This window comes from Choloepus didactylus, chromosome 5 (genome assembly GCF_015220235.1).
Source record: "Choloepus didactylus isolate mChoDid1 chromosome 5, mChoDid1.pri, whole genome shotgun sequence".
NCBI lineage: Eukaryota > Metazoa > Chordata > Mammalia > Pilosa > Megalonychidae > Choloepus > Choloepus didactylus.
Window position 1 is genome coordinate 33,243,694 of NC_051311.1, and position 12,293 is coordinate 33,255,986.

At 33.0% G+C, this 12,293-nt stretch overlaps 1 protein-coding gene across 3 annotated transcripts in view; it reads left to right on the forward strand.

Moving 5' to 3' along the window:
* The window catches only part of PAXIP1 (PAX interacting protein 1), a 64,030-nt gene that overhangs the window by 16,246 nt on the left and 35,491 nt on the right, over positions 1–12,293 (forward strand). Inside the window, exons 3-5 of one of the 3 annotated variants that reach the window (XM_037835747.1) lie at positions 715–880; positions 3,609–3,722; positions 9,368–9,997. In XM_037835747.1, coding sequence (XP_037691675.1) covers positions 872–880; positions 3,609–3,722; positions 9,368–9,997 — 753 coding nt within the window. In that variant the 5' untranslated portion in view covers positions 715–871. The remainder of the gene's footprint in view (positions 1–714; positions 881–3,608; positions 3,723–9,367; positions 9,998–12,293) is intronic. The other 2 variants (XM_037835746.1, XM_037835748.1) reach the window with 2 other exon arrangements.

The window sequence follows — 12,293 nt, forward strand, 5'->3', positions numbered from 1 at the left end:
TTAATATCTTTTTATCAAATTCACGGGTAATAAAAAGCAGAATCCAATATGCTCTTTATGGGTCACTTATACCTATTAATCACAGTTCATCACTTATGATGAATCGAAGCCCCCCGTGTATAATTTAACAGGGCAGAGTTAAAAGCCTAGCTTCTGAGTTCAGAAAGATTGTTCTCATAAGGATGTGCAATACTTTAATAGTAGTTCATATCAAGAATCCCTGGAAATTTTAGTTTAAGAGGTAATATTTTGTGGTTGCTAAAAAAATGTTTATTCAGTTTTAATATATTGAACAAATATCTGTATCAGCTGAGGGATTTTGGTACAACAAATATTTGATGAAGACTTCCTTTGTGACAGGAACAATGCCAGGTAGTAGGGTTACAAATAAATTGAGATGTGCTTTCTCCCCTCAATAAACTTACGGTCTAAAAGGGGAGACAAACATATGAACAAATATAGTACATTATGTGCAAATATAAAAGTGGTACAAGGTATAGAAGTAATACAGAAGAGGGTCCAGTGATGATGGTTGATCAATGCACTGTTCTCTGCACTAATTAGAGAGTATCTGAGTATTTGTATCTTTTTCTGAACTCTAGAACACTGGTGCGCACACATGCATACAGCCATACACCAGGCAGGACTCTACCTTTAAAAAAGGAATGTTTGCTTGGTGGTTCTCAGTGACCCTTCTGTCTTTTCCCCTGTCAGGGTGTTGATACAAGCTGGAGCTCTTTGTTTGGAGTCTTCCAGAGATCTCCCAGGGAGAGGTAGGGAAGGGAGATTGTGCCAGCAGAAGTTGGGAAGCACAAAGATCATCTGCCTTCTTCTGACCCGGTATTGATGCAGGCTGAGGCCCTCTGTTATAATGTGCTGGGTAGGTTTCGGGAAATAGGTCAAGTCTAATGGAGAGCCTGGCCAGGGTCATAATTTAAATCTAGAAGACTAAAAAGTCCTTTCCATTTCTGTATCTCAATCAACAAATATTTCTTGACTGCCTACCCATGTGCCTTGCACTGTACTAGGTACTATGAAAGATATCAACGAAGACAAATAAGACATAATTTTTTTTTAAGATGTTAATCTTTAATAGGTAGCATTGTGTTCATAATCAAGACTGGGCAAGGAGGAATTCATGTAAGCTAGGATCAAGACGTGTATTATTATGGGTGGTGAGACCTGAAGAAGGGAGCATATTCCTAATTGGTATAGAGGAAAGCATTTATTCAAAAGGGGGAACAGAGATGAAATGCTAGGCCTAGGTTCCTAGTTGGGTGGATGGGGGAAGAAAAATAAGCATACAGAGTTACTCTGTGATAAATATTTAGGTTTTGGTACAGCTTGCTGTGGGTGTGGAGTGGCAATACATCTTAGAAGAATGGGAGTTCATGGGGTGGATCAGGCCTGGAGACAAAACACATAACATGTTTGCGGAATGTCATTTATATATGGCTGTGGTTTAAGGCATATATGTGAGAGTAGTGTTTATGAACAGAAGAGGTAATCAGGAGCCAGACAGATCAGGATGGGCCTTAAACACTATTTTGAAGTTTTGGATTTTAGCCTTGAGGTGTTGAGGAAACATCAAAACTTTATTAGCTAAAGTGATAAGATTTGTATTTTAGAACATTGTGTTAAAAAAGAAAAGAAAAGCACTTTTCCCCAACTATAAAATTAATGATCTTGAAAATTTGGAAAATACAGAAAAGTATAAAAATGAAAATAAAAATATCCCAATAATTCCATAACTACTAGATAATTATTGTTAACATTTTGGTGTGGAAAGAGCATTTTAAATTATTAATTACACTGATACAGGTTCATTGAATGAGCTGGTATAGATTTTAGAGGTCACTTAATCCAAATGTACATAAACGAAGAATTTTTTTCATGGGATATTTCCAAGGTCACATAAGTAGTTATTGGAGGCACTGTACAACATCTAGGTTGCCTGCCTTCCTCCCTGTCTGATGTTCTTTCCACAGCAACTTAATGCACCGTGTTGAGATCTACACCCATGGTACAGACTACATATGGTTTAGGACTATGTTTACTGCAGCCAGTAAAATGAAAATAATACTTAACAGACATATGGGCAAATCTTGGTAGAAAAGACATGTCTAGATTATATTTTTAAATTTCATTTTTAATAAAGATTATAAAATGATTCATTGGATTAATCGACATCATCATATAATTAAATCTCAATTCTCCAAATGCTACAGGGTATAAATGTTTTTGTGAAAGCCTCTAATAAAATAATAATTTGGTCCAATCTTCTGAAATGTGATGTTGACTTACTAAATTAAAAAGATATGAAAGAATAATTTTAAAAAGTGATTTTATAAAGTTAACATGTTCTTAGTATTCGTATAGTATAGAGTGCATTACTTGAAATACTTGTGAAATGAATGAGAATAGGTGTAAAATGGTAGATTTTGACACACTGAATAATGGCAGTTAAGAAATTAACTTGTCTTTTGTCCATACTTTTAAAAATACTAACTTGAGACAAAAAGTACAAAATTTTTCAACAACCATAATCTCTAATTTATAATACATTTATCCAGAAAAAAACTCGATCTACTTGGTTAAATGATTATCTTAGAATTAACACTAACACCTTTATTTTTCTTAAGTGTTTCTTTTGCCTTTCAGACTCTAAAATTTTGTTTTTTAGACATTATTTTTGGCTTTCCTAGTAGAAACTGCCCTTAGAGAAGCAGTATAGAACAGTGGAAAGACAATTTGTAGTTACACCTGGGTTTAGACAAACCTGGGTTAAAAAGCCAGCTTTTCCAATTATTACCTAAAACTTTGAGAAAAATACTTAACCCCTCTGAGTTTGTTTCCTTGTCTTTAAAGTGGGACAAATTATTCCTATTTCTTGTGGTTGTAAGGATTGGGAATATTTGTAAGGCACTTGGCACAGTTCCTGGCACATAGTAGGCAGGCAATAAATGGTAGCTGTTTTTATTATAGTGAAAGTCTGTTTAAAAACTTTTATCTGGAGTCTTCATCATTGTGCAAGCATAAAAATTATTTCTTTTATGCTTGTCATTTCTTTTTCTGTGTTAAATATTATTTACATTTCCCCCTTATCTTTTCATTTTATCCATTTCATAATTATATTTACTATCCATTAGTGATTAAGGAGTTCCTTAAATATGGTTTTGATATTGCTGTTGTATTTAAACATTTTCAGAAATGACACATGGAAGCTGGAGTGGTGTACTGGTTCTTTCTGCCTTTTTTTCTCCCATCATTTTATTACAGATTGAAATAAATTTCCAGTCTTTGGAATATGAATATAAGTAATTATTATTCATTTGGCAAAAAAAAAAAAAAAAGGCAAAAAATGATTTATATCTATGAAACTATTTTGATAGGAATAAAGTTTTTATTGTAATAAGCAAATAACTAAACTCTTATCTGTTTTTCCCACTGATACTTGGGTTAATTTCATTTAATAAGGGAAAAAGTAGATAAAACAAAATAGTTGTAATGTCACAGTGTATTCTTGTAATAAAGTAAAAAAAAAAAAAAATACCAACATGTATAGATGAAAATGTATGATAGAAGTCCTGTTTCTGACTTTCTGTCAGGTATCATCTGAAGACCGAAGCACTCTGTGGGCTTTGGTCACATTTTATGGGGGGGAGTGCCAGCTGAATCTCAATAAGAAGTGCACACATTTGATTGTTCCAGAACCAAAGGGGGTAAGTTTCATATACGTTCTCCTTTTCTTATGCCATGTAAATATTACAGTAATCAAATGTCTTTTTTGAGCTTCTTTTAAATTAATTAGGAGATTCCATTTGCAACAGCTGATATATTAATTATATGATTTATATTCATCTTCATTCCGTGAAGAATATGAAATGATTGTTAATTATATTATGAGCCTAATATGGCTTTCCAATACATGGGGAAAATGGGAACATTTTTGAAATCTTTAAAATCTAGTAAAACTTCATTTTTATTTGTGAAAAAATATAGTTAGTCCCCTTCTCAATTTTTTAAAGAACCTTGCACTGGGTATAATTATTAGCCTGCATTTGGTGAAGTTTTCAATACATTTCATTCTTAATAATGTCAAAACTAAATTTATCTTGGTAAGAGCAGGTTTCTTATGCTTAGCAGTAGTGTGGTCATTTGCTGCATCTGGCAAATTGAGAGTGGAAGGCTGATCAAACCTTAACCAGTTGATCGAAACCTTACCCAGCTAAGATCATTTCCATTTTACAAAAACTTTTGAAACTAAGCAAAAGCAAGCCATGAATGTCAAACTGTGGTCTTTGTTAATCATCCTGCAATTTAAATGTATGCGGTTCCTCATGCTAGTTTTCTGATAGAAAAATAAATTTTGAACCACTTGAGATGGGTTGTAGCTTAACTATATTCAGCCACACAATCCAAGAGGAAACCTTTTCTATGAAAGTTTATATATGATTTTTAAGTAAAAGTTTGCATTTTGCATAACATTTTGCAGAACAATTTAAGAGATAAAATAGTATGCTTTGGTTAAATTAGTGTAAAGGTTCTTTTTTGTATCAATATTGATTTATAGCTCAAAAATAAATCATTTGATTTAGGTAGCTAGTTACAAGGAGAAATGAAATCTTTGTAACTGAGTGAATACTTCTGAAGACTCAAAATAATAATTGAGGCAATATATGAATAGAGTGGGTTTGTTAAAACTGTTTTAAGTTGTGGAGGCTTAATTTAAGGGTTTTTTTTTTCCTGTCCTCAGAATATTTTGTTGATAAATCCTTGGTAACTTTTTAATTAAGGTTTAATTCAGTATATAATATGTATTTTAAAACATTTACTGACTTTAGATTAAATTTTTAAATCTATAGCTAAAAATGGAATATTTTTTAAAGCTTTATTTGGAGGAAAACTGTCTCCAAGTCAGTAATAGGTGTATATATGTCTATGTGTGTAAACAGTATTTAAATGCTTAAGAATATATAATGAATTAGTAAGATGTTTACATATGTAAACTATATATGTAGACTATATTATAAAAATACACATATTACATCTACACATTAGTAAGATTAAATCTACACATTAGTAAGATGTTTACATATGTAAACTATATATGTAGACTATAAAAATACACATATAAACATAAGTGTTTATGTATTAGAATCATCATGAATATTGACAGCTGATATGAAGACTATATTTTTGTAGTGATAGCATAAAAATTTTAAGTGGTATTGCCCTCGGTAACATGATTTTCCAAAATGGTGATCAACCAAAAATCAAGAAAATTTTTGAACAGAACAGAAATAATCATCCTTTTTTGGCAGCTCCTTTCCTGGAAAATTGATATATATACCACCAGATACTTGCCTATATGAATTTATCTATGTGTGGAGGTACATTGGAATGTTATATGTGGAATAATTCTTCAAATGTGTAAGATTGTGTAGAGCATTCCAGAACTTGGCATTCTTGGCATCCCCTCCCCCAGTAGTTTTTGTGACAAACAAAACAAAAGCAAACAAACAAAATGCCTTCAACAATGTCAAAAACTCTTATCTGGGGAGTCGTAATAGCCCCTGTTTAGAATCACTGAATTAAGTAATTTTAACCAAGATCTCTAAACTAAAAAGTGATAGAGTTGCAATTTGTACCCAAGTCTGTCTGCCACCTGCATGTATTGTCATGTTACTTTTGAGATAGTTTGTAAGTAAATCATGATAGTCCATGCAACCTCCTCAAGTTCAGGTTCTAGATTGGGAACCACATGATCTGGTATAGTCTATTGATAAAAATAAAATGTTCTTAACTTGATGTAGTTTATGTTGAGTCATTGTATTCTTCATTCACAATTATAACCTTGGCTTAAATAATTAAATAACCACAACATTTGAAATTAAAGCCCTTTTAAGAGACCGATGTTTGGTCATTCCTCATGTTACTATATTTCAGAGGTACTTAAATCTATTCAGCATAAAATCTTAAACCTAATAGTAAGAAATTTAAAGAGTTTTCAATTGATAAGTTGTGTTAATGCAAAAAAGAGACTGACTACATGCAAAAATAAATGGTATCTCTTTTTAAAGTAAATTCATGTTTTTGCATTTTTTTGTGATCAGATAGAGAAAGTGTTTAAATGGCACAATGAAGCCATCTTTTACACTGTTGAATATTTTACAAATTTAATGTAAATTGAGAAGAATGGAGGACTTTATAACTTAAAACCAAGAGAAACAAGGTATAGTTATCAGTTATTAGGGATGGGGGCTGGTTTAGCATTTGTAGATTTCTGGATGTGGCCGATTTCAAGTTGCCAACTTGATGTCATTGAAAGTCGCAAAGTTGGGAAGAGATGCCACAGTCAGCCATCTCCAGCTCACTTCTGGTTGTGCTCCTGACCTCCTAAGGCTTTACACATAGATTTTACCAATCATTGTTGACTTCTAAGATCCATGACATTCAGTTTTATAATTTTGGGGCTTCAAGAATTATATTTAACTGGTAAGTTAGTTCAAACCAGAACCATTTAAAAGTTGTGTTGCTCTTAAGTCAGCTTTGTTTAAAGAGTAACTGTCATTTTGTGAAAAGTGAGAGAAATCTGGAATGAAATATAAGGCAGTTTACTTAGATTTGCATAGGATATTGTCAACTCATTCCTGAAATGTGAAATGCCATCACCCTAAACAAATATTAGAAACTCAAGAGTCTATGTCAGTAGATCCCAGTACCTTTAAATATGAAGTCCTTTTTATAATATCAGAAATATTCATCATCTCTTCATGTCAGTAGTTCTATTTTTGGTATTTGTTGAGAGAATTAAAAAAGAATTTCGTATTTTACGATTTTAACAAAACATCTTCCTAACCTTGGAAAGCTAATTTATAAATACTATATTGTATATAATATATGTTATTTGGGCATTTTGTTTATTTAGATTATATATTTAGTTTATAAATATTCTTGTTCTATACCTGGAGTCATGTTCTCCTAAAATAACTTTGCTTTCCCAGAAAAGTAGGATAGGTAGTTCAGAAATTGAAAATCTGCTATGGAAATTTATCCTCTGTTTTTATTGTGGAGGGATCTGTTTAACATTTGATACATAAATATTTAAGAACAGCTTGATTTTTAGGATAAGGAATGAAAAATTTTATTACTGAGGGTGTGAGTAAATTGACATACTCCCGAATAGCTGGTGGAAGGATAAATTGTTATAGCCTTTTTGGAAGGAAGTACAGTTATAGATGTAAAGCCTTAAATTTGTATTACTTCTCAACCTACAGTTCAAAACCTAGGAATTTATCATATGTAAACTAATTTAAAAATATATGTAAAGATTTAAGTATAGTTTTTCATAGCAAAATGTCAGTGGTCAACATTAGAGGATTGACTAAATTATATCATTATGTAACAGAGTAGCATACTTATGTTAAAAAATATTGTGTGCAGCTATAAAAAGATTTTTGAAGCTATTGAGGAAGTGGTATTAAGAATTCATTGTTAATTTTATTAGTATGAAAATGGTGGTGATTAAAAAGTATCAGAGATAAATAGTGAAGTATTTATTAGTGTAATAACATGGTGTCTGGGGTACTCCAGCACACACCAAAAAAAAAAAGGCATGAAGAAAAGAGATGAACTAAGACTTGCAAAACTTTGACAGTTATTGAAGCTGGGTGATGGTGCAGGGAATTTATTACTAGTCTCTCTACTTTGGGGTATGTTTGAAAATGTACATTTAAAAAAAGTTAAAAACAAAAGATTCATTGTAAAAGTATGCATGTTAACATAGAAGTTTTTCACAATATGTTAAGTGAGAAAAGTACATATAAAGTATTTATACACTGTTACGATATAGTTCCTTCCTCCGCCCTTTTATAAATAAATAAGCAAATTATATATATTATATAATATAATAAATTTAAATAGATTTATAAAAATAATTAAGCCTATACACTAAAAATGTTAATTGTGGTCATCTGATGAGTGTGATTTTGAATACATTCATTCTCCTTTTGCTGAACTTTTCTCATGTGTTCTCCCCTATATTTTTAAAAGGTTTAAAAGAATATCCTCAAAAATAACAGAAAGCTAAGTCACTTAGCCTTATGTAAATTTTACTTTTCCCCCAGAAATGTCTCCCAGCTTTGTAATGCTTTGCATTCTTAACACCAAGTTATCCACAAAGTGTGAAACAAGTGAAAGCAGTAATTTTATATTCTACTATTTCCTGTACAGCCCTATTCACTACAGTACTTACTGTGACCATAAACAGCAGAGGCTGCCTTTGGTCTCTAGAACAGGAAATGGATTTTAGTTTAGGGTCCTAATTATGTGTTTGCCAGAGAATTGTTGTTATATACTAGGCTTTTAGAATCATATGGGTGAAATTCTATTAATTAAAAAAAATCTTATATTTTAAAGCTACTTTAGCATATTCTTGTTTAAAATTTTATATTTATTCCCTTTTTCCTTTGGTGTTCCTTTCACTGTGACTTTCACATTATACATCCCACCAGTAGGAGAGTTCTCTACCTGTCAGCACTCCTTATGTTGTACTCTATGTGTATTTTTTTCCAGTGTGCCTTATTTTCTGCTCTCCTTTCTCTACTATGTAAATTATCGTCATTAATGGCCCAACCAAATGTCGTCTTTCAATGAGGCTTTCCCTGAGCACTTCAACCTACATTACTTAATCCTTTTGAAACTTAATACCATGTCATTTAAGACTTGGTTTTATATTGTATTTTCATTGCATATTTAATTTCTCTTCAGATTTAAATTGTGAACTGTGAAAGGTCAGAGACTTGTTGCATTTGTGTCTCTGAACCCCTGATATTAATTGGCATGTAGAAGGAACTCACTACATGCTAGGTAATTGATTAAGAAAATATTGCCATGAAACATCAGCCATATTCTTAAGACATTGCGTGATATGTTGAAGGTACTCTACCACACAATTACCTTACTTAAAATAAATCATATATGTGGGAAACCATCTTTGTTAAAATTATAAGTAAATAAAAAATTTAAATTAGGTAAGAGAATTTTCCATAGGATTCCTAATTGTACTTTTGTGTTTAAAAATCTAATTTATAAAAGCTCATTTTAAACAGTCTTTTTAATCTTTGTAATCATTGTAATCATTGATAATATGATTCATTTTAACTTTTTTGCTCAATGTCCTCTATTTCAAAAGAGATTAAGCTTTTCCTATGTATATAATGGCAATAACAGTTGCTGAACTTTTTCAACTGCATTCTTTTCCCAAAGTTCTTTTTTTTAAATGCAAAATTCTAGGCAATTTGATAAGATTTACAGCTTTGTTGTTTTGTTTTGCTTTGTTTTTGTCTTTGTGATTTACTCATAGGAAAAATATGAATGTGCTTTTAAGCGAGCAAGTATAAAAATTGTGACACCTGACTGGGTCCTGGATTCCATATCTGATAAAACTAAAAAGGATGAAGCATTTTATCATCCTCGTTTAATTATTTATGAAGAGGAAGAAGAAGAGGAGGAGGAAGAGGTAGAAAATGAGGAACAAGATTCTCAAAATGAAGGTAGTACAGAGGATAAATCAAGCCCTGCCAGTTCTCAAGAAGGATCTCCTTCAGGTGACCAACAGTTTTCTCCCAAATCAAACACTGAAAAATCAAAAGGGGAATTAATGTTTGATGATTCTTCAGATTCATCACCTGAAAAACAAGAGAGAAATTTAAACTGGACCCCAGCTGAAGTCCCACAGTTAGCTGCAGCAAAGCGCAGACTGCCTCAGGGGAAGGAGCCTGGATTGATTAATTTATGTGCCAATGTCCCACCGGTCCCAGGTAACATATTGCCTCCTGATGTCCGGGGTAATTTAGTGGCTTCAGGACAAAATCTCCAAAGCTCTGAAAGGTCAGAAATGATAACTACTTGGAGTCCAGCTGTACGGACATTGAGAAATATTACTAATAATGCTGACATTCAGCAGATTAATCGACCGTCAAATGTAGCACATGTAAGTCACTCTTTACAAAACAAAAATTTAAATATTGGATTTTAGAGTTGGATTTTACAATCTGTTTCAGTGTAATTTTTTTAATGTTTTCTGCTTCTTCAGACTCAGAAACTATAGGTAGTATTTATTTGTGTCAGTGAAGCAGTCATATGTATATTAGTGGGTCATAAAGTCTATCTTAAAAACGGAAAAGATCATGCATTTATGTTGAAGACAATGCAACTGAGGGGAACCAGGATACCAGTGAAATAAAAGTGCTGTCTCTTGAAAGGTTTTCATTCTTGCTTAGTTTAAAATTAGAATTTTATTAGCTGTTTATTTGTTTATAATGAACTTTATGGCAAATGAATAACATAAATTCGTATTCATTGAAAAATCCTTAATCTCATTTATACAGTCTGTGACTTGGAATTTGTTGTTACAGAAAGGATCTTAAAAATTTTAGGTAGGTATTTTTCAATTTAAGACAAGGGAAATTGAAGTAGTATATTGGTCATGATTTACCAGGTACTTTTTTAGGCACTGGGGATAAAATGGTAAATCAGAAAAGTTCCCTGCTTTCAGTTTAGATGGAGAAGAGAGACAATAAGCAGACAAATATGAAAAAATAGATTTCTGGTGGTTATGGTTGTTTTGAAGAAAATAATAAAAAATCATGTACTAGCAGTTGGGGGAAAAGAGGCTATTTTAGATTGGGTGGTCAGAGAAGGCCTCATGAAGGAAGTGACTTAAATCAGGGTTGAATGACAAGGAGTCATGTGAAGAACTGAAGGCAGAGAGTTCTAGGCAAAAGGAACAATAACTGTAAATACCCAAAAGTGGAAATGAATTTACTTTTCTTCTAAGAAAAGGTTAATGAGGTTTGAGCTTAGTAAGTGAGGTAAGTGCTAGGAAAGATTTAAAAGGGGGCCTTGTCATGTTTGGCTCTTGAGGTCAATACTAAAGAGTATGGATTTCATTTAAAGTAAGCCATGGGGGAGCTTTGAGCTGGGGTGAGGCAAGATGTGATAGGTGTTGTCTGAAGAATGGATTGTAGAGGGGCAAGAGTAGAAGCAAAGAGACCAGTTCAGATACCACTGGATATGAAGTTTGAGAGGGAAAGGAGTTAAGCATAGGACCCAAGCTTTTTGCCTTGAGCAACTGAATGGTGATGATGGTGCCATTTCAAAGAAAAGGAACATTGGAAGATGTGCAGTTTTTAGACCATAAGTTCCTTTTCAGATTTGTGTTGTGTTTGTGGTATCTGATACATTCAAGTAAAGATGTCTGAGAAGTAGCTGGGCATATGTGTATGGTTCTCATATTAAAGGACTTGGCAGGTCTGATTGTGATTGTGTGAAAATGAATGAGATTGCATAGTGAAGAGGACAGAGCTGGAAAGGAGCCTAGGGCCAAGTGCTGAGGAACCCCAGCATTTGAGAGTTAGTTAGATTATTCCATCTACCTCTTCAGGCCAGTCTGGTGATTCACCTTGTTCTGGCACATTTTTTTTTTTTTAATGCGATTTTTTTGAGATATAATCACATACCAGATAATCATTCAAAGTGTACAAAGCATTCACAGTATCATCAAATAGTTGTGTGTTCATCACCACAGTCAATTTTTGAACATTTTCATTTCTCCAAAAAAATAAAAAATAAGAATAAAAGTAAAAAAAGAGCACCCGTAACATCGCATAGCCCTTCTCCCCCCCCCCATTATTTATTGATTTATTGTCTTTGTTTTCTTACTCATCTGTCCATAGACTGAATAAAGGGAGTGTTGGTTGCAAGGTTTTCACAATTACACAGTCACGCTTTTAAGAGCTATATAGTTACATAATCTTCAAGAATCAAGGCTACTGGATTACAGTTAAACAGTTTCAGGTATTTCCTTGTAGCTATGATGATACACTAAAAACTAAGAATAACCTCCAGAATGACTTCTTAACTCTATTTGAAATCTCTCAGCCACTGAAACTTTATTTTGTTTCATTTCTCTTCCCCCTTTTAGTCCAAGAAGGCTTTCTCAGTCCCACAATGCCAGAGCCAGGCTCATCCCCAGAAGTCATGTCCCATGTTGCCAAGGAGACTTACACCCCTAGGAGTCATGTCCCATCTAGTGGGGAGGACAGTGAGTTTACCTGAAGAGTTGACTTAGAGAGAGGCCACATCTGAGCAACAAAAGAGGTTCTCTGGGGGTGACTCTTAGGCATAATTATAAATAGGCTTAGCTTCTCCTTTGCAGGAATATGTTTCATAAGGGCAAGCCCCAAGATTGAGGGCTTGGCCTATTAAATTGGTAGTCCCCAGTGCTT